At 57.8% G+C, this 25,368-nt stretch overlaps 2 protein-coding genes and 1 long non-coding RNA gene across 10 annotated transcripts; 1 reads left to right on the top strand and 2 right to left on the bottom strand.

Moving 5' to 3' along the window:
* The first annotated feature begins 55 nt into the window (after window positions 1-55).
* Smim29 (small integral membrane protein 29) lies at window positions 56-2,137 on the top strand. 7 transcript variants are annotated; one of them, XM_060369151.1, is made up of 6 exons: window positions 137-187; window positions 669-735; window positions 1,091-1,215; window positions 1,424-1,449; window positions 1,626-1,731; window positions 1,836-2,137. In XM_060369151.1, the coding sequence occupies exons 3-6, from the start codon at window positions 1,165-1,167 to the stop codon at window positions 1,899-1,901; spliced, it is 249 nt and encodes an 82-aa protein (XP_060225134.1). In that variant the 5' UTR covers window positions 137-187; window positions 669-735; window positions 1,091-1,164; the 3' UTR covers window positions 1,902-2,137. The 7 variants fall into 7 exon arrangements, with proteins under 7 accessions (XP_021485216.1, XP_021485212.1, XP_060225131.1 ...); XM_060369147.1 differs by having other exon boundaries at window positions 1,091-1,275; XM_021629541.2 differs by lacking the exon at window positions 669-735 and having other exon boundaries at window positions 56-187.
* Window positions 2,138-2,207: 70 nt separating this feature from the next.
* On the bottom strand, window positions 2,208-9,137 carry Hmga1 (high mobility group AT-hook 1). Of its 2 annotated transcripts, XM_060369145.1 has the most exons (6): window positions 8,981-9,107; window positions 8,626-8,740; window positions 5,959-6,126; window positions 4,785-4,868; window positions 4,270-4,320; window positions 2,208-3,400 (listed from the first exon to the last, which is right to left on the bottom strand). In XM_060369145.1, the coding sequence occupies exons 3-6, from the start codon at window positions 6,091-6,093 to the stop codon at window positions 3,347-3,349; spliced, it is 324 nt and encodes a 107-aa protein (XP_060225128.1). In that variant the 5' UTR covers window positions 6,094-6,126; window positions 8,626-8,740; window positions 8,981-9,107; the 3' UTR covers window positions 2,208-3,346. The 2 variants fall into 2 exon arrangements, with proteins under 2 accessions (XP_060225128.1, XP_021485695.2); XM_021630020.2 differs by lacking the exon at window positions 8,626-8,740 and having other exon boundaries at window positions 8,981-9,137.
* Window positions 9,138-15,752: 6,615 nt separating this feature from the next.
* Window positions 15,753-19,848, bottom strand: LOC132648311 (uncharacterized). The gene is made up of 3 exons (XR_009586678.1): window positions 19,803-19,848; window positions 19,397-19,629; window positions 15,753-17,257 (listed from the first exon to the last, which is right to left on the bottom strand). It is a non-coding gene; the product is annotated as an uncharacterized LOC132648311 (long non-coding RNA).
* Window positions 19,849-25,368: the final 5,520 nt, after the last annotated feature.

The following is a 25,368-nucleotide window of genomic DNA, read 5'->3' as shown; positions in this document are numbered from 1 at the left end:
CCCCCTGCTGTCGCGGCGTGGACGCTGCAGGCCCTGTTCGGCCCGCCCACCCGTCTCCGGATTGGCCACTAGGCTGGAGTCGCGCTAAGGCCCCGCCTTCTCTCCGGGTTCTTTGATCACGCGCCGGAGGGCTCTTCCGGGGCCGGAGCCAACCCACGGTGTTGCTGTCAGGGCTGCACGGCGGGAGGTAAGGCATGGCCGGGTCGGATGGGCTGCAGCGCGCCCGCACGGGCAGCTCGGGGTGCCGGGGTCCCAGGGCACCCAGGCGGCTAGGGGCGCCTCGGCACCCCCCGCGTCCCCCGCGCCTCCCAGCGCCGCGGGAACCACCTCCTGCCCGCCGTGGTGGGCCAGAATCCTAAGAAGTGCGGCCTCATAGCCTTCCCGTTCTGGCTTGGCCCCTCGGCCTGAGACGCTGGCGACTGGGAACTGGCAAAACTGGCCCAAGGGCCTGGGGCAGTTACCCGCACCTCTTCCTCTGTCTGATAGTCCCGGACAGGAACTTGGGCCATCTCATTGCCGCCGCCCCGCGATGATTTCGTTTCTGTCGGTGGAGGCCACCCTCTCCACCTCCGCCTGTCAGCCCTGGCCGGGAGGGGAGGGATATAGGCGGAGCCCCGGGCGTACTCGACGCGGGTGACATCTAGATTAGATACTCTCCATCTCTACAGTGTCCACACCACACTGAGACCGATGCCGAGGACCGTTGTCTGGGGTTACTCCAGGGACAAGAAGCGTGTAGGACCAGGCCTGGGCTTCCCCGCCTGCAGTACAAAATCAGGATCCCTCCACATGACCCTACCTCACCCCTACACCGTCCTGTCCCTCTCTTCCCTCCATTTAGCCCTGCACCTGCAGTTGACACCCTGCAAGTGCCTACCAGGCATCCGCGCTGGGCCACACCTTCCTGTCCTAAGCGCTGGGCAGGAAGCAGGCAGGCCAGTCCGGGATCTTGGTGCTCAGAGCCACAGCCGCCTGGCTGATCATCCCAGTGTTTGACCTTAAAGTTTTCCTGGATTTCCAGTCTCGGGGAGGGACACAGACCTGCAGATCACCATAGGTGCAACTGATAACCTCCCTTCCTCCTCCCCAGGGAGCCCAGGGGAGGCGCCCTCCCGAAGCCACCACGGCCCATGCAGACCACTCAGCCATCTGGCAGCTGATGCCATGAGCAACACGACAGTGCCCAATGCCCCCCAGGCCAACAGCGACTCGATGGTGGGCTATGTGTTGGGGCCCTTCTTCCTCATCACCCTGGTCGGGGTGGTGGTGGCTGTGGTAAGGAGCCCCCCACATCAGATGCGGCTGAAACAGCTGCTGGGTGGGCCTGGCCTGGTGCCCACAGCATCTCAGCTATTTAAGGGTGTGGAAGTGGGCCCTCATGATGGGCCAGGCTGACCTCCCCAGCCCCGTGTCTCTGTTACAGGTAATGTATGTGCAGAAGAAAAAGCGGTGAGTGTCCTTGCTTCCTTGCACTATGCCTTCTGCCCTAGCTGAATGCTTTTCCAGGCTTTTGGCTAGTCGCTGGAGAGGTCCCTTTATGGTCCGAGATGGTATCATTGGCTTGAGGGTGGGGACTAGCCACCGGGTTCAAGGGCCTGGGCTGAGCCTGCTGTCACATTCCCTAGGGTGGACCGGCTTCGCCATCACCTGCTCCCCATGTACAGCTATGACCCTGCAGAAGAGCTCCATGAGGCTGAGCAGGAGCTGCTGTCTGATGTGGGAGACCCCAAGGTCAGTGAGCAAGCCCCCCCCACTCCCCTTCACCAGCCAGGCTCCTTTAACACAGGACGGCCATAGCCCGCCGTAGCCCTCGCTCTTACGGCCCTGCCCCACAGGTGGTACACGGCTGGCAGAACAGCTACCAGCACAAGAGGATGCCCCTGCTGGACATCAAGACCTGAGTGTCCACGACCCTCCCTCCCGCCACCCACCCGCCGGTACACGGCTGGTCCGAGCCAAGCCTGCCAGGCCCTCACGGATCTTTTTTCTCCATGGTTTGGGTGGCTCTGCTTCCCTAAGAGGTCCCTGGAGCCAGTCCTGTATGGCAGGCCCAGCTGTGTAGTATCACGTGTATATACTTTGTAAATAAACTTTTGTGACTTCAAGCTACCCTCCTTGGGGTGGACTCCATCTTTGAGTCCTGGCTCCGTGGCTTCATTCCTTGATTCCTTTACGCCTTACCTCCTGGTCTCACATCAGAAACTCAGTCCAGAAAAGGCTATTTTTTTATTCAAGTAACTGCAAATAGGAAACCGGAGGGAGGCCCCAGGCTGGGACAAACACTGGCCACCCCTCCCCCACAGAACAAGGGGAGTCGGTGGCCCTACACCCTTTCCCATCAAAGTGGGCCCCCTCCTCACTCTGCTGCAGCATCCATGGGGCAGGCCCCCATCTTCCCTGGTGTGGAGTAGGTGACCGGCCTGCTGCGCCCCAGCCCCCTTCCCCTAGAGTGTCTTGGGGAGGAGTGCAGGCAAAAAAAAAAAAACAAACGGGAGGATAAATGTTGGCGCTGGTAGCAGCAGCAATGGTGGGTGTCTACGAATGAACATTGAACAAAAAAACAACACAACTGTCCAGAGGTAGTTTGTGAACAGAGGAAAAAAGGGAACCAGAACCTTGGGGGCCGGGGAGGAGCAAAGGGAGGGAGCAAGGCTAGCTCCGTAGTGCCCGCTGCAGGAAGGGGGCAGCCTAGAGTGGAAGGGGGGGGAGTAAGTCCCCCTTCTGCCTTAGGTGCAAGCCAAAGAGGACCTCACCTTGGAGAGGGGTGTTAACTTCCATCTGTCACTGTCCCAGTGAGAACAAGGTGGTGGGCCCACACCTGTCCTGCTTCCAGTAGCCCAAGGGGCTTTGCCAACCTCCGGGGCCTGGGTAGGGTGGGGAGGAGACTGAAAAAACCCACCCGGTCAGAGCTTGGTGAGGGCATGCTGGGACGTGAGCAGCCCCTGCCTGAGCACACCTGCTGCTGCCAGCTCAGCCAACGGGGCTTGTCAGGAGCAGAGCGGGGGCTGGGGCCCCTTAAGGCCAGGGAAGGCGCCCAGGACCCCTACAAGGAAGCCAGGACCAGCAGAGCGAAGGGACTGGAGAAACAAAGAGCCCGGAGAGCAGGTCTCTAGGGGAGCTGTGCAGCAGGATGGGCTGCGGCTAAGAGGGAGGTTAGCCTTGTCGGGAGAGGGCAGGTGTGGCGGGGAGGAGGGCACGCCGAAGCCTGCTCCCGTGGGTGCTGCAGAGCCTGCAGCTAGTGCGGTAGTGTGCATTGGGGCGGGGAGGGGCCTGGGAGCAGGGCCTCCAGTCCCAGGGGAAAAGCTGCTCCTCAGCCTGAGGAGCAGGCTGCACGGCGCTGCGGTGGTTACTGCTCCTCCTCCGAGGACTCCTGGGAGACGCCCTCTTCTTCCTCCTTCTCCTGTGGGAAGCAAAGGAGACTCTGGGCCTGGCCCTCCTCCGCGACACCCCCCCCCCCCAGGCTCTCCTCTGCAGAAGGGGGATGAGTCAGGGCTGAGTGTGTGGGTGACTCAGCAACCTCCACGCTGCTTTCATTCATAAAAATGAAGGATTTAAAGGGAGGAAAAAAACCCCCCCACACACACACACTTGCTCTCACAGGCCAGACCAGGCGCCTGGCCCAGGCCTACACTGAGGGCTAAGGAAGCAGCAGGCTCTCCAGGGAAGAGGCAGAAGAGCAAGAGACAAAAACTGGAGGGGAACTCTAAGGTGACATGAAACAGGTGTGGTGCTGCTAACCAGAGGTGGGGGGGGGGAGCGCCATGGCAGCCAAGGGTGGGAAGGAAGCGTGTGCCCCGGGGGCTCACTCACTGGGCGGGAATGTTGGGACACCGCAGGGCCCCATGGCCCCCACAGTGCCAGGCAAACTCCAAAACAACTAGTTTCCTGTTACTCATCCTGGGGCCCGGCCAGAGGGCCCCCTTCCCCTCCAGTACGGGGTGGTTCAGATCAAGGAATCTTAAAGACAGCTTGGAAAAGGGACTCAGGAAGGAGCACAGCACCCTTAGGGCTGACGTCTCCTTACAGAGCCCCACTTATGGGGCTTCCCGGTCTACACCTGCACTTCTGCAGGATACTTTCTGGGGGCCCAATGCGGTCCCATGGCACCCCTCCCACAAAGGGTACCTGAGATTAGGAATTCCTCTCTGGAGACAAGGGATTTCTGAAGCAGAAGCTAACCCTGACCTTCACGTCCACTCGTATACTCAGCATCCCTGGCCGCACTCCCGGGCATTGCCCCCCACACACACAAACAGAAGAGCAACCTACCAACTTCTTGGGCCTGCCCCTGGGTTTCCTCCCTGGAGCTGTGGTAACTTTCTAGAGGGTTGGGGAAAAAACAAGCTGTTAAGTGCGGAGTGGTCAACAGTACAAGACACCAAAGCCCTGTGTGACCGGGCGAGGGGCTGGCTCGGGCCGCCCAGGACCCCACTAGCAGGCCCACCCAAGTCCAGCTGCTGATGACTGGCCAGCCCCCAGCCCCCACCCAAGATACACACCCTCCCACTCCCTCCTCCACAAGTGACTCAAAAGGATATGAGTCGTGTGTTAGAAAATAAAAAACAAGACAACAGTTTTGAAAGGCTGATGCCAATGTGAGTCTGGCCCTCCCTGCATGCTCCGTGTCCTCAGAATGAATGAAGGTGACACTCTCAGGCCTGAGCTGGCACAGGCCTCAGTCTCCATCTATTCCCCACTGTCCTGGGCACCCCAATTTCCACAGTAGCAAAGACCCATGAACACTCTTGGCCTAATCCCAGGACATTACGCAGAAAGAGCCTTACCCGTGTCTTGGCGGCTCCCTTATTTTTGCTTCCCTTTGGTCGGCCCCGAGGTCTCTTCGGTGTTGGCACTTCACTGGGCTCCTTCTGCAAGGACGGAGTCAGGGAAACAGTAACAACCAAGCTGTGTCAGCCCCTCGGAGGTCACCCCACCCGAGTCCACAGGAGACGCAGCAGGCAAGCCCGTGGGCCCCACAGCCAAAGATAAACAAGCAGGGACCTCTAGGAAAGGTGTCTCTAGAGCAAGGAGAGCACTGTCAGGTGGCCCCATCAACTCTCTACTGTGTCACTGATGGCCTGCAAAATGCCCAACACTGTAGCCTGTCTCACCTGTACAAGGTGGAGAGGCCAACGCCCACAACTGCTCCTGCCCCTCACGCCTCACACAGGAAACCCCTCTGCGCATCCAGACCCCAAGCTTGTGCTTGCCGGAGGGCTCCCGCTCACCAACCCCAGCACTGAACCCGGCAGCGCAGTGCACCGGAAGCCAGCCTGGGCCACAGACCCCCCGAGGCAGCCACAGTCCAACGACCCCCGTCTGGAGTCGGCAGCGAAACCCCATCGCCCAGCAGGCGTTCTCAGCTAAGACGACCTGGCGGGACATACTCTGCCTCCTCCCCAGGGCCACCAACAGTTCCCCGCCCCACACAACTTTGTGGAGCGCTGAGAGCTCCAGCAGAGGCAGGCAGGTGGCACAGCCAACATCCTGCTGGCCTCCCTTGCAGGGACCTCGCACAGGGCTTCAGTGCCCACTTACAGGGCCAAGGCCAGCATAAATAAGTAAACAAAAAGGGCCACATGGAAGTCCAAGAACGCTCTCTCACTTGACATGAGGAAGTACAGAAATGGGTAGTAAGGACGTAAAAACCCTGACAGCAACGTGACAGAGTATCACTACACGTTCACAACTGTGAAAAGGCACCTAGCCTTTGATTTCATTCTGGCCAGGGCAAAAATGTTAGACACCTTTACGGCAGGGTCCAGCCTTCCTGATCCTCCTGCCTGGACCCCACACCTGCCTCTGCTTCCCTGGGTGAGTGTTAAGACATGGTGGCTTGCCCCACTGTGCCCTTGGGCAGCGAACATACACGGGGATGGGGAGCACACATGCACAGACAGAAGGAGACAGTTCCGTACCCCTCCCCGCCCCAAGAAAGGAAACAGAAGCAACACCCACCTGGCTCCCGACCAGCGCCGTCCCAGGGCTCACCGGAGGCTGCTTGCGCGGCCTGCCCCGGCCTCGCTTCTCAGCCCCGTCCTTTTCCTGCTTGGAGGCCAGGGCCTGGCTGGACTTGGAGCCCGACTCACTCATCTTCCTTCTCTCGGGGGGCAGCTGAGGGACTGGCTGTGAGGCAGGGAGACAGGGCTGTTACACAGCTGTTTCGACCACCCTGGACCAGACAAGGCCCCTCCCCAGCACAGTGGCGGGAGAGCACCCACGAGGCCCCGCCAGGTCAGACCTACCTCAAGGGTCCCTCACCCCTGCCCTCCCTCTGCCAGCTGCTGCCCTAGGAAGCCCTGTGCCCACTGCCTGCCAGGGCTGACACCCAGCAGCTCCAAGGCGGAGAACCGGAACACACTGCTAGAGCCCACCACACCCTCAAGAGCCAGAGAAGGGGCAGGAGGCAGAGGGAGGGGCCGAGGGTCTCCTTGACGGATAGCATCTGGGGGGGGGGGGAAGGGCGGGTCCCAACCTAAAGACTTCAGTAGTAAGAAGCCTGGTACTCCAGGTCAGGACACAATGCGTGTGCAGGGGGGTGGAGATTGGCATAGGAAGAGCCTGCACCCTGCACTTAGGGATCTCCTCTGGAGAGGTCAAGACAGCCAGCAGGGTGCGCCCCCAGCCACAGGCCCAGGAGCCCCTTCAGGGACTCAAAACAGCCTGTCCTCAAGGAGGGCAGAAGCCAGAGGCAGTAGCCTCAAGGCAGAGCTACCTTGGGCCACTGTGAGGACCAGGTCCTTCCTTTTGAGCTGAGGGTTGATGCTAGGGCCTCACAATGCTGGGCAGTGCTCTTCTCACACAGGCTGTCGCCCAACCCTCTTTCCCTCCTGTGAGACAACTGATAATTTTTGACTCCATTGGCAGGAAAACATTTTCGAAAACTTTTGTGATTTTTTTTTAAAAACACTTAACGGTCTTCCTAATTCAAGCAGTAAGAGACCCTCCAGATGGTGGGGCTCTAGCTAATTATTCTAGTACAATACTTCAACCTCGAGACCCCTCAGAGCAGGGTAGCTGGGCCAGCTCCGTCATTAGTGGCTTTGGTCTGTTCTCTAATTACAGGCCGTGATTAGAATCTTACATTACACCACAGGTCTCCTTCAAACCAAACATCAAAATTAATCAGCTCAAGGAGCGCTGACCTCACACTGAGGTCTGCCGGGGCCCTTCAGAGGGGGGTCATGGAGGAAAGCCAGCCCCAGGCCAAGGGACCAAGCACCCAGCCCGACAGTCCCCCGGGACGCTGTGATGCCACCTGGTGCCTCCCTGCTTCTTGCCGTTAGGAGCCCTTTAAACCACCTGCTCTCCCCAAAGCCCCCACTGCACACAGACCTTATTAGAGTCCCTGTCCACTGAGGCCAAGGAAACTCTTCCCCACCTGTTTCTCAGCGTCAGGCAGGCCTGGCGCGCAGAAGTCACATTAAAGTCCAAGGCCGCCCGCTGTGCTTTCTTGGGCCTCCAGGCTGTCTCCTCACAGGGTGCACTCGCCATGTGGCCTCTCAGTGTTCAAGGCACTAGGCAGTTACGACCAGAGGATTAACATCCTGGCAGGTCCATTGTTTCGTGTTTGTTTTTTTTTTTTCCCTTTAAATAGCCCAGAGAAGACCCCTGAGCGGCCCAAGGTCACACAGCAACTTGGCAAAAATGGAGGTTCCTGCGGAACGCCTACAGACCGCCACTTTGTTTACTGAGAAGCAGGTTCCGACCCTGGCGCCCTCTACTTCAGAGTGAGGGTGCCTCCGCCAGTGTCCCGGGCCTGGCGGTTGTAGGCCGGCGCTTCCAGGAGCTAGGGCGAGGGGGAGGGGCGCAGAGCCTGCAGGCGCGGGAAACGACGCACCCCGACCACATGCACCACCACGCGGGTGCGCCCGGCCCCACTTCCTGCCAGAGGGGGCACCCAAGCCCGCCTTGGGGGCAGGAAACCTGGTGCGAGTCGGAAGAACACCTCCTCCTCCCTCCCCGTAAACCAAAACCGGGGGGGGGAAAAACGGGGAGTCAAAGGGACTAGTTCTAACAGAACCCGGCAAAGCAGAGGAACCAGTTTGTGGGGGCGGAGGGCAGGCCCGGCCCTGGGGGCTGGAGAGGCGCAGGGCAGGGCCAAAGGTGTGTGTGGGTGAAGACCCGAAACCCAGGCCCTCGCGAGCCGGCCTCGTCCACGCAGAGCGCCACCCTGGGAAAGGCCGAGCAGAAGCCAGAGAGGAATCTCGGGGCGCCCGGCCCCTCCCCCGCACTTCTGGAACTTCCCCGGCTGGGGGGGCGCGCGCCCACCTCCCGCCGCTGCGCAGCGCGCGCCCCTCCCGGAGGCCGGGCTCGCGGAGAGCGCGAGGTGCACGGGCGCCGCCGGGTGCACAAGCGGCGCTCGCCGCAGCCGCGCACCCCCTCCCCCTCGGCGCGCCGTTTCCCGGGGGGATCTCCGCACCCCCGCGGGCGCGCGCGGGGGGCCCTCGGCCTGGGGTCCGGAGGACGCGGCGGCCCCGAGCGGAGCGCCCACCCCGGCCCCGCCGGCCGCCCGCGCGCGCCCCGTGCGGCCTCCCCTTTCCCGCGGCCCGCGCAAGCCCGGGGCCTGGGAATAAAGCGGGCAGCGCGCGCCGCAGGCCCCCCGGGCGCGCCGCGGACACTCACCGCGAGCTCCGCAGGCCGCCGGCGGGGCGCGCTCGGGGCTGCCGGGCGCGGCGGGGCTGGGCGCAGGGCACCGGCCTGGGCTCCGCCGCCGCCGCCGCCGGTCGCAAATGCGGATCTGAAACCGGGAGAGGGCAGAGGCGCTGAGACCGCTGCGTGCGCGCCGCCCGGGCCCCCGCCGGGGATGTGTGTCACATCCGAACCGGGGCGAGGGAGCACGGACGGATCCCGCTCCCCGGGAGGATGGCGAGGGGCAGGAAGCTGGGCACGGCCCGTGCGCGGCCTCAATAAATAATAATGTGATTAGATTCTAGACCTAGAGGAAAAAAAGAAGCCAGCCGAGCGGCGGCGAACTCACGCCTTCTTGGAGCCGCGCCAACACCAGAAATAGCCCCGACTCGGAGTTCCAATTAGAGGAGCGCAGCCCCGGCTCAGGGGAGCTTAAAAAGAGCGACCCAGGGGCAGGGGGGACGGGCCCGCCCGCGCCAGCCGTGTCACCGGGGGGCGGGGCCATGCAAATGAGCCCGGGGATTTAAAAGCGGGGCCGCCCGCCCGCCGCCGCCGCCGCGCGCGGGTACTTGCCGGGCCCGCGGAGGTTGCGCGCGCTCCGTACGCGCGGGGGCGCGCGCCGACGGCCCCGCTCTCCCTCCGTTCTGGGGCTGGCAGGCCGGGGAGGGCGGCGGCGGGTCTGCCGTCGCCGCGGGGTGCCAGGGACGCCCCTCGCGGGCTGTGGCCTCGCGGGACGCGGGCTGATGCCCGCGGAGGTCCACGGCCTGCACGCACCTCCTCGGTCCCCGCGCCGACGGCCGCCCCTTCGTCCTTCCCCGTGGCCAGGCAGGTGACGGCATGTGCGTCGCTGGAGGCCATACGGCGCGTGGAGACGCCGGTCTTGTGAAACCCAAATGTGAAAGTTGGCAGATGCCAACCGTTTAAATGTGGTAACGGCCGCCACCCAGGTGCAGGCACTCCTGGGGAGCCCTGCCATTGGCTCCTCCGCGGGTACCCTGGAGGGAGGAGCCGGGAGCGACCTGCTCCGCGGTGTTTGGGAAGTACGCTGCCCCACCGGTGGGATCCCCTCCACTGCGACCTCAAGGCAGTTAGAGAGGCCGGGGGCACCTGGACGCGCCCTGAAGGCAGGGGTTCGAGTTTCCCGCCTCTGGGGCCTCGCTCAACAAAAGACTTGTTGCCGGGCCCCGGGAGAAAGCCGGAGTGGGAAGATGGCGCGCGGGGAAGCGGGCGCACAGGCGCGCCCTGCAGGCCGGGCGGGCGCGGGCCCCGGACGCACCTCCCCACCTCGGTTCCCGAGGCGGCCCTTCCACACCTCCCGTGATGCAGGCAATTGCAATGCGGGCCCGGTGACACACGGCTGTGACTCACGGCTCCGCTCCCCCTTCCTCCGCGGGTCAGCCCTCTCCTCGGGGGGCGCGCGGGCGGTGCGAGGGGACGCGGGGCCCAGCGTGCGCCCGGCCGGGGGCGGGGGGGGGGAGGCGGGCCTCCCAAGTTTCAGGAATGCCTCAGGAATGTTTCCGGTGGGGGGTGGGGAGCGCGGCGGGCCCAGCCCCCCACGGGCCGTGGGATGGCGCCCTGGGCGCGGGGCAGCACGTGCTCGGTGGGGGTGGGGCGCGGCGGGAAGGCGCGGGAGGCCTAGGGCCGGCGGCCGGCCCGCGGGGGGTCCGGGAGCAAGGTCCAGGTGACCCCAACCCCTGCAGTGCCACCGGAGAGGGAGGAAGTCCCGGAGGGGCGGGCCACCGGGTGGAGGGGAGCCTAGGGCGCCGGGGCAGTCTGGGGGAGGAGCGGCTGCCCCTTTGTGTGCAGCCGCTGTGGGGGCGGGGCGGGGTGGAAGCGCGCCGCGCCCTCCATCTTCGTGCCCCGCGAGCGGAGTTGGCTGGAGGGGCACGAAGTTGCTGCGAGCCCCGAGGAACCTTCCTTAACGAGGTGTGGTTGAGCAAGCTCTCAACTCGCACCAGCGCCAGCACATCTTCCCAGGGTACAGGCCATGGCCAGCAGCCTAGGCCTCTAGGCCCTTGCTAATGGCGTTGAAGCGGGAAAGTGTGGGGATGGCTCTGCAGGCCGCTTCCCCCAACGCAGTAGCGACTGACCCCTCTCGTGTAACGCCTCTGACCTTCGGCCATCCCTGGGAGAGGAATGGAGCCCAGAAAGGGATATCCTTCCTGAGTGGGCTTTGGGAAAACTTGGCCAATTGCTTGGTCTACTTTTAGTAAATTGGCTTGCTCTTATTTTTCCACTTATTTCACTTCATCCTGATTTCCTTGTTTTGTATCTTGTGTGTGCTTGTGTCAGCTACCTAAGACCCACTCTAGAAGGAGGCAGGTATAAGTACATTTCTTGGCCGTCTCCTGCCTTGTCCACTCCTGAAATACAAACTGCCCACTGACCCCATGCACACAACCTCCATCTTTCTATCTTGCAGGGCCCTGAATTCCATTCCTTTCTTTTTGTAGTAATAAGATTGAAGCAGAAGAGTGGATGGTTGGGATGGGGGGGCGGTGAGACCTCCTATTGCACTTCATGTCTGTAGAAAAACAAAGCCATGTAACAGACCAGGCAGGAGGCAGTCACGAGGTTTGAAAACCTTGTTTGACTTCCACATTCTTAGAGGCCTGTGAGTGAGGAAGGCCGTGTGCGCCTTAGAAGCATGGACTTGCTGCAGGTCCTTACAGATTTAGCGGGAGCTCCTGGAAGCCAGCTGAGCTAGCCAGGAGCCTGTGCAGGCCGGCCTGGGATCTGGAGAGTGGGTGGAACAGGTTTCTGGGCCTGAATCAGAGCTGTCTTCCATGTTTAGTCAAGCACAGGCGGCGACCTTCAGAGATCCCAGCTGCACTGTGCAGAGGGCAAGTGAGCTGCGTCCTTCAGTTCGTCTGTTGGGACACATAGAAGGCCTGGTAGAGACAGTGCTGTCCACTTGGAGGCCAGTTTCCCGAGGGGCCTGGTGAGGGGCAGTCTGGTGCTCTGTGTTGCCCTACACAGAAAGTAGAAGACGAATCCCAGCACCCGGGAAGGCAGAGGCAGGCGAAACGCTCTGAGTTCGAGGCTAGCCCGGTCTACAGAAAGCGAGTCCAGTACATCCAAGACTACACAGAGAAACCCTGCCTAAAAAAAAAAAAAAACAAAAACAAACAAAAAGAAGACAGAAAGACGAGTTGAACTTTGACAAAGGGAAGCCTGGAATGAGAGGCCCTAGGTTTGTGCCTCAAACTTCAATAAAAATGACTGAGGGCCAGCTGTGGGAGTAGAGGAGAGGCAGGCAGCTTTCATGAGTCCCAGCACATATGTAGAGACTGTGTCTCCAAAGAAAAACAGCGAGCATGGTGGGACTCAAGGGCTGAGGCAGGTAAGAGCTTTTGGCCAGCCAAGGCTATGTAGAAAGACCTTGTCTCCCAAAACAAATAGAATGATGGAGGCTTGCTTTTACTCCCAGCACCTAGGAGGCAGAGGCAGGTGGATCTCTGTGTGTCTGAGGCCAGCCTGGTCTACATACTGAGTTGCGGGACAGCCAGGACTACATAATGAGACCCTGTTTGATTTTTTTTTTTTTTTTTTAAGCTCTAGCAATGGCTCAGCTGGGGACACGCCTGATTCCCGGAGTTGCATCCTGGGATCCCAGATGGTGAAGAGGGAGAAGCAACCCCCACAAGGTGTCCTCTGACCTTGTGTGCCCCCACACATGTATGTAAGGTAATTCTGTACACACTGGAAGAATGAGACAAGAGATCCCCCAAAGCTTGTGGCCAGGCTGCACTCTGTGGCAAGTACTTGTCACTGCAATATTAGATTAAAAACAAACAAACAAAAAAAACCTCCCCCAAAATAAGCAAGAAATTGCCCATTTTAAGTGTTTTGCGCCGTGATTTTTGCAGAGTGAACACCTCTGAAGCAACTGTGTTAAGACCAAAGAGTAGGTCTGCCTCTTCGTGGCGGAGCCAACATCTCACCTGCTGTCTCCAGGCACATCCGCTGGCAGTCGGCTGTGGTCCCTCAGACTGACTTCCCCAGCCTTTTGCCAGGCAGAGTCATCCACGCCACCGCGTGTGGCTGCAGAGTTCGCCCTCAGGACCCTGTGCTTACCAAGTGTGAATGCCCAGCAGTTTGTTGACCCTGTTCTGCTGAAGGGTTTCTGGATAGTTGCTGCCTCTGGCTGTTAAAGGGCACGCTGCCACGGTGGCTTGAGGATCCGCAGTGAGCAGATCGGCACCTTTGGGTGCCTGGCTGGGAGAGGAACTGCTGGGCCATGGGAGATGAGTGCTGGGCTTCAGCAGGCACACAGGACACAAGTGACAGGGCCACTCATAGCCACCACCTGACAGCAGGCATCAACCTGACCCAGCGCAAACCAGCCAGGACTGACCCGTGCCGGCCAGGGTTAGGTTGGCACACGGTGCTGGCCCTGGGCCACACCAACAAGGTCTGATCCATGCCAGCTGCTGTTGGGGCCCGCCACCCTGCCACAAGGTGCTTGCCCACTGTCACAGAGTCACCCAGCTACCAGTGTGTCTGGTCCTCTGGCAGGATCAGGCCTCAACCCTGCTGACCACAAGCTCCACAGCCAGGAAGCCTGGCAGGCTAGCGGGGAGGAGGCCTCTTCTGGTTCCAACTTTCGAGGGAAAAACTGTCAGGCAGAGAGAACAGACCAAGAAGGAGTACCTCTTTGCCTGACTTTCTCTCTGCTGTGAAATCCAGGACACACACACAGAGGGAGGGAAAGAGAGAGAATATATCCTCAGGTAAAACAGCTCTTATCCACCTTCAGAAGAAACCTGAGGAAGAGGTGGGCTTGATGAGCAAGAACAGAGCTATGAAGCTTGCTTCACTCCTTTAGTTTCCCCTACCGGGGGGGCAGTATTGCTTCCCCAATCCTCAGGGAACTAAAACTGAGGCTTGGTCTGGCCAAGGGGGCATGGGCTTTAAAACCCAGCATGGAAGAGGCAGAGGCAGGTAGGCCTCTCTGTGTTCAAGGCCAGCCAGGGACACACAGTGAAACCCTTGTCTCAAAGAAAGCAAACAGAACTGCGGTTAGGCTTCTGTCCCTTTCTTCCCAGCGCTGCGCTGCTCCTTTCAGCCTAGGCAGAGGCAGCTCTCAGGGCACCGTTGTGGGCCCCAGCCTTGAAGAGGGTAGCTACTTTTCAAGGCGCTCACATTGGGTGGAAGGGGAGGACACATGTGGTCCATCGACATACAGTGCAGGCTCCCAGGCCTGGGTCGGGGAAGCAGCAGCGCAGACCAGAGAGATGGCTGGCGTGGGGGTAGGACAGGCTGGCAGGCTGGCAGGCTGGCAGGCTGGCATTCAGTCTCCTTGCTCCCACTCTGGAGGCTGCTGCCTTAGGCGCTAGGTCTCGGGACAAAGAGTGACAAAAGGAGAAGCCGGGGCAAAGGGGCTCTGTGGCACCCCCACCAGGAGCTCTGAGGAATGCCCAGTGCCAGTGCTTGTGGGGTGAGGATACAGTTATGGTGGCAACCAGGCTTCCTGTTCTGTCCTCCTGGTCGGTCCTCCTCCTCGCCTCACTGGGGCAGAGGCCAGCAGCTCAGGCCTGTTCTAGGAGGCCCGGCCTGGAGCCTGCTCCTCCAGTTTTCCAACAGTTTTGTAAGCACCTGTGCAAAACCTCTTCCTCCCTGGAATGCAAGGCCTGTCCTCCTAGTTTAAAACCCTCAGCGTGCAGCCGGGCCAGACTGGTGCACACCTTTGATCCCAGCACTCTGGAGGCAGATCTCCACCAGTTGAAGGCCAGCCTGGTCAACATTGCAAGTTCTAGGTCGGCCAGTGCCACCTAGAACTTGCACCATCTAAAAAAAAACCAAACAAAAAACTTGTCTTCCTCTTCCCTCCTTATCTATTTAACTGTTGTCGGTAAACAGTTCACGTGCTCTCGTATGGAAAGCCACCTCCCTGAGTCACACAGTTGTGTCTCCTGGTTTTTGTGTAGTAGGCCAAGGACTTGGCACAGTATTGAGGGTCTGTTACCCATAGACATCCTGCGCCAGCGCTTTGCACCAAACCTCTGGGCAAGCTGAAGGCAGGAGACGGCAGCTGCCGTGGGTGGCAGGGTGGTCCCGCACCCTCAGGGAGCAGATCTCTCCTCCCACACGTCCCCGTGCTGTCCTTTGTCAACACGGAAAGTGCTGTTTCTCATCGTCTTCAGGAGCAGAGAGGCTGGCAAGGCTGCTCGGTGGCCACAGAGAGGTTGTCCCTAGTTTTCAGGGTGAGCTGGGCTGGGAAAGAGTGTTTTAGAAAGTGAGTTTTTTTGTTTTTGTTTTTTTCCTTGCTGTTTTGTTTTTTGTTTGGATTGGTTTGGTTTTGGTTTTTCAAAACAGGGTTTCTCTGTATCAGGCTGGCCTTAAATTCACAGAGAGCTACCTGCCTCTGCCTCTGCCTCCCCAGTGCTGGGGTTAAAGTCGTGCGCCACCATGCCTGGCAGTGTGAAGTCTTCCTAATAAGATCGGACTGGAGAGGTGGCTCAGAGGTTAAGAACACTGGCTGTTCTTCCAGAGGTCTTAAGTTCAAATCCCAGCAACCACATGGTGGTTCACAACCATCTATAGTGAGATATGGTGCCCTCTCCTGACATGCAGACAGAATACTGCATAAATAATAAATAAATCTTAAAAAAAAAAAAAAAAGGAAGATCAAATACTTTGCCTTTAGTCAAGGGAACTTGCATGCAGAGCCCGGCCAGTGCGGCAGACTGCAGGTAACATGCCAAGACCTCTTTCCACCCAGGGCATCTGTAGAGCCCTCGAGAGCCCCTCCAGACTGCAGGTAACATGCCAAGACCTCTTTTGCCCTCGAGAGCCCCTCCCACAGCGTCCTCCTGAGCCAGCAGTTTAAGGCCTGTGGGGCAGTGCCCATTAACTAGCCTGGGGCCTTCTGAGTACTAAGAGGGATCAGGATTCTAATTTGAGGCCTGGGCTGGCTTGCCTGCTGACAGCCAGGTCCAAGCCACACTCGGAGCTCTCAGCCAGCTCTGGAAATGCCGTCTCTAGCCGCCTGCTGCCACCCATGTGACTCTGATGGGAAGAAGCCCTGGGGTTACAGGTCATTTTCACCCTGTTTCTTAAGGTCTGCTCCTTAAGACCTGGGTTGGAGGCCAGGTGTGATGGCACAGGCCTTTAATCCCAGCACTTGGTATGCAGAGGCAGGCGGATCTCTGAGTGCTTGTTCCAAAGCCAGGACTACACAGGGAAACCTTGTCTCGGAACTGAAAAAGCCCACCCACCAGATGTGGGGCAGGGAGAGGTGGGATTATCCTGGGAAGCAGATGCAGCAGTGGCTGCTGCAAGCCTGATCCCCGGAACTGCCGCCTTCCGGAGCTGTGGGGAAAAGCCCTTTCCCGGCCTCTGGATGAGGCAGCCGCCTACTGAATTCAGAGCAGATGTGCTCCTAGATGAGGGACCCCAGGCCACCTTGACTCTTCACTTGACCTCTCTTGGGGCTGAGAGAGTACTCCTGGTCTCTGTGTGGGGATGGCCAGGAGGGCTTCTGACCACAGGGTCTCAGAAGCGTAACGTTATCTCGGGCCTGAGTGCTAGTCTAAGCAGAGGGAAGTGTTAGGAACTGAGCAGGGTGGAAGCCAGCAGATCTTTTGGGTCTGGGCATGAGCACGCTCCAGGACGCTTGTCAGAGCTTTTAGGCTTTGTTCCTCCTCCTCTTCTCCTCCTTCATCCTCTCTTTCTCTTCTTCCTCTTCCTCTTTCTCTACCTCCTTCCACCTCAGCCGCTGGACACCAGGCCCACAGCAACCATGACTGAGTGAAAGTTTGGTGAATGGATGGTTGAATGAAAGGCAGCCTGAGGGCTGGAGGAGGAGCAGAGGAAATGGGTAGCTGGCGGGGAGGGGTTGGGGAGGGGAGGTGGAGCAGGAGATGGAGGTGGGGGCTGGAGCGGGCAGGCTGTTGGCCTGGAATGTGGTTTGGAGATGGTGGTGCAGCGCCCCGCCCCGCCTTCCCACCATCTTGGTCCCAGTCTCCCCAGTGCTTTCCAGGCCTTTGCGCACAAGGTCTCAGGTGACTCCACACCTAGTCCCCCTTGACTCTCGGGCAGCCTCTTTGCAGCCTCCTTTGTAGGAACCTCGCCACAGCAGCGTAGGTGAGCGACTTGCCGAGACCTGGCTGCAGCAGTTAGTTGCCCTGCGCTGGGAATCCCCTCCAGGCCTGAAGCATCTGGGATGGGGTCCCCAGGCACAGGCTGCTGAACGGCGAGCCCAGAGTTTGCCCTGCTGACAGTGGCCATCCGCTGCAGTTCTTGCGGGCAGTGCTGGCAGGAGCAGCTGACGGCCAGGTTTCTGGGTCACCATCCCGGGTCCCTGCCAGTTCCCAGGCCTGGGCGAGGAGCACGTGCGTGCGCTGTGCCTCTGAAGCTCACGCCCCTCTGTGGCCTTTGTCCTTGTCCTTTGGGGCGTGTTCCCATCCCCCCCTTCAGTCTGGCAGCAGCCTCAGTCCTGAGCTCAGGGGCCCCGGGAGGGGCTAGGTGCCAACCCTCTGAGAGTCCCTTGGGCTGGCAGAATCAATATACAGGGACTCAAAGCCCTTACCAACGACAGCCTCTCTTGGCATGGCTCTGCCCCTTCACCCCGCTCTGGGTCTGCCCACCACTCAGATGGGCCCCGGGGCCAGAGGTCAAGCTCCTGGAAGACAGAGGAGAAAAAGAAGCTAACTTTTCTAACAGTTTCCACAGAGATGGACTTGAGGCTGCCTCCTGATGTCCCCTCTCACACAATGTCTGTCTTAAAGGGGCGGCCTCCCCTGGAAGCACCCACTTCCCAAGAGCTCAGAGCACTCCTTTAGACAGTCAGGCTGAGACCCAGGAGTTAGGTACAGCTAGCGAAGGATGAAGGTAGGTAAAAGGTCCAGGCGCCAAGGTAGGGTGGAGGGTGGCTGTCATCAGAGTGGGTGTCCCAGGCAGCTGGGTGGGTGGGGCACATCTGGCTGCTCCATGATGGCTACTCCTGCGTGCAGGATTACAGTCAACAGTCAATCTCATGCATTTTTGTCATTGTCATTGTTTTCATTTTAATACGGCTACTAGAATGTTTAGCTAGATGGGGTGCCACACATAATCCTAGCACTTAGGAAGCTGAGGCAGGAGGATTGTGGCAAGTTTGAAGCCAGCCAGGAGTACACACTGACACCCTGTTTAAAAAAAAAAAAAAAGTAAAAGCAGTAATCGGGCCTGCCGGTCCTCAGCTTTAATCCCAACACACCTGAGCAGAGGCAGGCCAGCCTGGTCTACACGGTGAGCTCCAGCCAGGGCTACGAAGTGAGACCCTGTCTCACAAACAAACCCACAAACAATTGTGTACTTAGGGACATCCAAGCACACAAAGTACTCATAAGCAAGTCTTTTAAAAACACACTGAACTGAAAAAGCACATTCTCCATTTCCTTGGGGGAGTCCGCATCTCTGCTGTATGGTAGCTGGCCTAGACAGCTCTCGTGTTTATGGTTTATTGTGTCTGAGCCCAGCATGCCTGCTCCTTTTGATGTCGGAGTTTGAGACAGGGTCTCACTATGTGGTGGGACCAGGCTGGCCTTGAACTCACAGAGACCTGCTTGCCTCTGCCCTCTGAGGGTGGGAAACGCCCCTCTGTGCCAGAACACTTGCGCTTGGCCAGGCAGGTGTAGACATATTTGTTCACTCTCTTAGCTCAGGTTTTGAAAACCCGGTATGTAGTAGATGTTCAGAATTTCCATCATTGAAAGGAAAGGTCCATTTGGGGACAGCCTGGGAGAAGGGAGGCACTCTGCCTGCCTGCCCTGGCACCACACTCAGAAGACTGCCAGGGGTCCTTCCTTACTGCCACCGTGTGGTTAGGTGTGGGCTGGGGCCCTGGCTGAGTCCTCAGGAGGCTGAGGTGCCTGACCCCACACTCGAACTGCCTGAGACATTGGAGCCTTAGGCTCCATCCCTAGCTGTGGTCTGCAGGGAGCAAGAGGCAGGGTGCCCACGGCTCAGGCTCGTACAAGGTCACTGTGTCAAAGGGGCAAGTCGTACACTTTCTCTTTCCCTGTGAGTCCATCCCGCTGTGAAAACCCTTCCGCAGGGACTTCCCTCCCAGCCTGACTCAGGCTGCCTCATGCTGGTGACTCAGGCAGGCACCTTGCCAGCCCCACCCCCTGTACTGTCCAGGCTGGGCGGCCGAGCCAGGCATAGGGGCTGGTAGGAGCCTCCCCAACTCTCCATGGAGACCCACAGAGGCACACTCAACCACAGCTAAAGTAAACATGAGCCTAGCATGATACATCCCGTCACTCGGGAGGTTCAAGAACTCAAGGTTGTCTAGGCTCTAGATCAAGTTCAAGGCCAGCCTGCTCCACATGGCTTCCAAGCCAGCCAGGGAACATAAAGAGGAAAGAAAGAAAGGACAATAAATACAGAGATACATAGTCATCAGGGAAAAAAACAACCTCCACAGGGACTAACAGAGCAAAGTGAGATGTCAGATGGAGAGAGGAAGTCCCTGCTTAAAAGCCAGGAGAGGGGCCTGCACGTGAGGAAGGACTCAGGAAAGGGCACTCTTCCCAGAGGCCAGGACTGCGGAAGCAAAAGGTAAGCAAAGTGAGGGTGACGTTGCTGATGACAGAGGCAGCTAGTCTGTCCCTGTCTCCTGCCGTCTCCTGGGGCCCTATCCAGGGAGACTGACAGGGGACCCCAGCAGAGAGTCTCGCTCTCTCCCAGCGCCTTCCCAACTCTGTCTTTGGGCCTCAGTCTTGCCATCTGCAGAATGGATGGAGCCCTAGGGAGGAGAGACGGCGCAGAATGGTACCTGCAGTTCTGGTCCTTAGCGTGGCTGCTGCCTCAGCCTTCTGTGAGGGTCGCCCCAGAGTCCAGTCCAGCATTTCCTCATTGTCCTCTCAGCCGGGGTGCGGGTGGGGGGCTTCCAGTGCCTCACCACCTTCCCTTCTCTGACCCTGGCCACCCAGCCGGGGAGGCAGACCAGAAGGAAGAGGGGCCTTCATTCAATGAGGAGCACCGTGGAGCAGCCGCAGCTGCAGTTTCCTGGAAAGGTTCAGTCAGGGAGGAGGCCCCGTCAGAGCAGCCTCCCCAGTGCCAGGAGGGGCCCAGATGCGGCACCTACTCTCCTTGTCGCTGGCTTAGGGTTGAGACGGGCCCAGAGAGGGGAAGTAACTTTCTCAGGACCACACAGGAACGTGGGACTCCCACCCACCTACCTGCCTGGTTCCAAGTCCGCCCCTCCAAACCTCTCCTGGAAGTGGGTGTGGCCCAGGGTGAGAGGCTGGCCGAGCCTAAGGCCAGCCTCCGTCTCTGGGAGCTCAGTAACAAAGCCAGTCTTCCGGGTCTCCAAGCTTCTGGAAACCGGTTTGCCGTCCTGAAAGGTGATGGAGGTGTGTGCAGAGCCGGGAAGAGCGGAAGCCTGGGGTGCCTTTGCCATCTCTAGCCATGCGCCACCGGGCCTGGCTGGTTTCTAGGCTCCTTCTCCGGCAGGATTAGGAAAGGGCCAGGGACTGGTGTCCCACCACCAGCCTGGTGAAAACAAGAACTGGACCGGTCCACAGAGAACGCGGAGCGAAGAGGGAAGTGTGATGGAAATGTCTCACAAGGGTTAGCGTGGCTCTTCAGAGTAAATTCTCTCAGAAGCCAGAAGATGCTGCTGGTGCTTCCGATCGCAGTCGACCGCAGGCCGGCCGCCAAGGACAAGGCTTGCTAGGGTGTAAGCAGCCAGCAGGTGGAGGCCACCATGGAAAAGGCCATTTGCTTAGGACAGGGTTTCCTTTGCACCCTAGACTGGCATCGAGTTTATGGCAGTTCTCTGGCCTCAGTGTCCCAGGAGGTAGGATTTTATTGAGGAGCCAACATATTTGGCTTCTATTGTTATTTATTTACTTATTTAATAATTTTTGAGAGTCTCAAGTAGCCCAGACTGGTTCAAACTTGCCTCCATGTCCTGAATGCTGGGAGCGTAGTCTCATGCCATTGTGTAGTCCTGTAGTCCTGTGACTCAGCCCCAGCCCCAGCCCTTGGCTTCTACCACCTATAAGGATTCCAGAAAGAAGGAAGAAAGGAGACATTGGGTGTAACAAATCAGACACAGCACACACAAGAAAATGATGAAGACCACAGATGCGAGGCGCCTGCTTCCCTGGGTGCAAGGAGGCAGGACCGGGACAGGACTGGACCATGCTCTCTGAGGTCTCTTGGGATGGCCCCCCACTCTTGGTGGCTTGCTTGAGTCGGCTTTAACTTCTGCCTCTGCTGTCATTCACCCTATGTGCCCATGGCTCCAAAGCTCACCCAGAAGTCAGTGGTGCTAGGTAAAGAGCCCAGCCTATTCCACTCAGCTTCATCTTGTTTTGTTTGTTTTTTGAGACAGGTTTCTCCATATGGCCCTGACTGGAACTTACTATGTGGACTAGGCTGGCCTTGAACTCAGATCTCTGCCTGCCTCTTGCCTCCTGAGTGCCTAATGCTGGAATAGAAGGTATACGCCAAGACACCCAGCTTTAGTGTGTCTCCCTTCCTTCCTTCCTTCCTTCCTTCCTTCCTTCCTTCCTTCCTCCCTTTTTTTTCCTTCCTTGTTTTGTTTTGTTTTTTGAGGCAGGATTTCTCTGCATAGTCTTGACCATACTGGAACTCATTCTGTAGACCAGGCCTGCACATGAATTGGAAGCAAGTTAAGATCTGTCTCAAATGAGAGAGGAAGAGAGAGAGCAAGCTAGAGAGCCTAACTTTCTGAAAGGGTAATTTAGTATGATGGTATTGAGCTTGGCCGAGGTGGTCTTCAGGCATGTCAGAGGCCAGACTGGGAGGAGTCGAGGAGAACTCCCAGAAGGCTGCACTGAGAGGGGAAATTAAAATGCAAAAAGCACAGTCTGTAGTGGAAAATGCACTATGATTGAGAATATGGAAATATCCAAAAAGATATGGCTTGCCTGTTATCCCAGCACTGGGCGGAGAGGCAGGCAGGCTCTGTGGGCTCCGGTGCAGCTTCAGCCCGGGCTGCACAGTGAAACCTTTTCCTCAGAAAAGAAGGAAAGGAGAAGATAAAACAAAAACCCCACTAATTGGCTCAGTTCACTGCATGTTTGTTTCTTATTGCTGATATTTCTATGTGGTTGATCATCTATCTATCTATCATCTACTTATCTATCCATCCATCTATCATCTATCTATATATCTATCTGTGATTCTATTTATCATCTAACACATCTATCTATCTATCATCTATCTGTCTATCCATCCATCATTTATCTACTATCTATCAAATATCTATCCATCTATCATCTATCTATCGTCTATCAATCTATCATTCATCTATCTACTACCTGTCTATCAATCATGTATCCATCTATCCATCTATCTATAATCTATCTACCATTCATCTATCGTATATCTATCCATCCATCATCTGTCTATCTGTCTATCTATCTATCTATCTATCTATCTGTTGGCTTTGTGCCAGAGTTTGGGTGGCCTGCATGGCCTACCTCTCAGGTATTTCCCAGAGAGCACCCATCTACAGAGAACAAACAGCCTTTGTTCTGTGCCCCTAGGCTCAGAACCTGAGGGAAGAGGAAGGACTGGGGGCCTTTTCCCATCCCAAAAGCTGGGCGAGAAAGCACAACCATGGTTATTTTAAAAAGTGTGATGTCATGACGGCAAGGAGTTCAGGTGGCACGGTGCTCGCCGAGCATGCGCAGGGCACTGGGTTCAGCAGCCAGGCAAACGGCGAGCGAAGCCGTGTTCCAACACTCAACGCTCACAGGTAGAGATGGAAGTTCAGGAGTTCAAGGTCATCCTCAGCTAATAGGGAGATTTTGTTCATCCTGGAACACTAGAGACACTGTCACAAAACAAAACAAAACAGCATCTGGCTCTGGTGTCACCTCCTTTAGTCGCCGCAACTGAAAGTCAGAGGCAAGTAGATCTTGTGAGGTCACTGCTAGTCTGTTCTACATAGTGAGTTCCAGGCCAGCCAGAGCTATGTAGTGAGACCCTCAAAAAGAAGAGGAAAACACACACACATACACACTCACAGATATACATACACAATCACACAGGCACATATACACGCACACGCATGCACATGAAGAGAACATACACATATACACGCACACGCATGCACTAATAGTCTGTTCAGTTTATGTTGTAATTTAGGTGGAAACTGGCTGTTCTGCTGTGATGTGCTTTTCATTCCTTAATTATAAAATAATATCCACCAAGGAGATACAGTGTGGTTGACACTCAGGACACAGCTACCACCTCTGGCCTCTCTCTGGCCTCAGCTTCCTTCCTCCTTCCTCCCTTCATTCTTTCTTCTTCCTTCCTCTTTCCTTTCTTCTTCCTTCCTCCCTCTCTTTATTCTTCCTCCTTTCTCCTTCCTTCCTTCTTTCCTTTCTTTCTCTCTTCTTCCCTCCTTCCTTCCTTCCTTTCTCCACCCCATACCCCTGTTTTGTTTTTATTTTTATTTTTTCGAGACAGGGTTTCTCTGTGTAGCCCTGGCTGTGCTGGAGCTCACTCTGTAGACCAGGCTGGCCTTGAACTCAGAGATGTGCCTACCTCTGCCTCCCAAATGCTGGCTCAGCGCCTGCTTTCTAAACGGCTTTATTTCGCACTGCCGAATAAACAGGAGTGAGCATGCGGCCCGTTACTGGGCAACAGTGCGGCAGAGGCTGCCTTCATCCCACGTGCCTCCCGGAGTACTAACCCTCTTGTATTTTTAGCTGAGCGCATGGCACATTTTGGCCCTCAAAATAGATTGTTTCCTTGCCTCCCCTGGTCAGTTGGAAATAAGCGAAGTGTTTCTAAGAGAAAGAAATGTTTTCTGCAGTTTTTCCTCTCTAGTGGCTAGAATGGGGACTGAGGGCTGGAGCAGAGGCACCTGTTTCAAACAGAGAAAACATTCAGGATGAATGTTCAGTGAGGTAGCAGGAGCCTGGGGTCCTGGCCTGCTGCACGCCTTGGTCCTGTCAGCCTTGGCTGCCTGTATCTTGTTGAACATGAAAGAGAGTTGACTTCATTCAGATGGGAGCCATTTGTTTTCTCCAAGGTCATTCAGGGAGGGAAAATCATCACGGAGGCTGAAGTTTCAGTAATGAAGAGGCAGGGATTGGAGGACCTGCTGTGGGGAGGGCATTGTCTGAGTTCCCGGCACCAGAGGCACTGTCCTGAGCCTGCTGGCTGCATAGCGCATCAGCAGGGAGATGAGGCGGAGGAGTAAGTCCTGAGAGCTGACGATGTTGTCCTGTGGCTGGGTGTCCTCACGAGCTGACCTTTGTCCCCCAGAGTGAGCATTCCCAGACACTGAGCAAGGCAGGTGCAGGGTGCCTGTTATGGCCTCGGGAATCTGGGTACTGTTGGCCTGCATGGGTCACTGTGTGGAAGGGACAAGGAGCCAACAGGGTGAGGTGGCATGCCTGCGGAGGCTGCTGCCCCCCAGCCTTGGATGCCCCGCACAGCACAGGGCAGGCCAATACAGGCAGGAGACAGAGCCTTGGCCGGCCGCCCAGCGCCTCCTCCTCTGTAAGAGGGAGACAGACCCAGTTCCAGGGTCTGGGCAGAGTGGCTGAGTGGTTAGCTCTTCAAGTAGCCCGTGACCTGCTGCAGCTGGGACAGCATGAGGATACGAGTTTGTCCCTGTGTCTGTCACTGAGGTCATACTGCGGGGGACACAGCACAGCACCCCCTACCCCTGTCCCCACACGGCACCATCTACCCCTGTCCCCACACGGCACCCCTACCCCTGTCCCCACACGGCACCCCCTACCCTGTCCCCACACGGCATCCCTACCCTGTCCCCACACGGCACCCCCTATCCCTGGTCCCTGCGGTGGTTCCAGTCAAGCTAGGAGGCCTCTTCTCTGCTCAGAGCTCCTTAGGGGTGGACGTGGGGTGTCCCTGTCCTGCAGCCTCTGTGACAGACACCCCTGTGTCAGGATCTACCAGGCTAGCCCTGCTTCTAACACCCAAGGGGTGCTGCCCCTCAGGCGAGCTACCTATCCAGCCTGTGCTCACTGCATGTGGACACATCCGTACAAAGCTCTACCCAGGGGAACTGACTGCTGGGCGATGGGGCATGGGTGGGGCACCGCCAGCTTGCCAGGCATGCTGGGCCTGTGTTGCTCTGCGATGCTATTCAGGAAGAAGGGTGCATGCCGTCTCCACGTCCCTCAACAGAGGTTCCAGGCCTCTGTCCGTGCTATGCATGCGTGCGTGTATGCATGCATTTCATAGTGTTGGGAATGGATCTTAGGGTCTGGATCTTCATGGCCAGCAAAGTGACCAGTGAGCGCCACTCTCTGGCCACCTACATTCTCATATCCTGGGGCTCAAGAGTCAGATTTTGAATTTAATTGGGAGAGGGGTAATTTGAGGCATTGCGAGGTAAAGAAATGCTTGCTTTGGTCCAGATTCCCTTATTAGCTTACTTAAGGCACTTGGATTCCCCCTCCCCATTTGGGGCCAGCATATGGCCTCCCAACCTGCACCTGTGAACTGAACAATGGTCCATCAAGTCACCTGTCACCACAGCCCAAAGCCAGAGAGTGAGGTGCTGAGTGTCGGGAAGCTTCCTCCTCTCCAGCTTTGCTCTACCCTCATAGGATCCTGACCCCCTGGGAGCAAGCCCCAAGCTCCCCAGGAATCCTTCATGCCCCTTTCCCAAGCCTTCCTGCCTGGGAGGGTGGGGCACAAAGCTGAACTCCTTTTAGCCCCACATACAGTCCTCAGGGACAGTGCCTCCTGAGGGACACAGGTCAGGAGCCACACAGGCACAGGGCT

This window comes from Meriones unguiculatus, chromosome 16 (genome assembly GCF_030254825.1).
Source record: "Meriones unguiculatus strain TT.TT164.6M chromosome 16, Bangor_MerUng_6.1, whole genome shotgun sequence".
In the NCBI taxonomy this organism is placed as follows: Eukaryota; Metazoa; Chordata; class Mammalia; order Rodentia; family Muridae; genus Meriones; species Meriones unguiculatus.
Note: the sequence above shows the minus strand (reverse complement) of the source record. Positions and strands in the feature narration are given on the sequence as shown.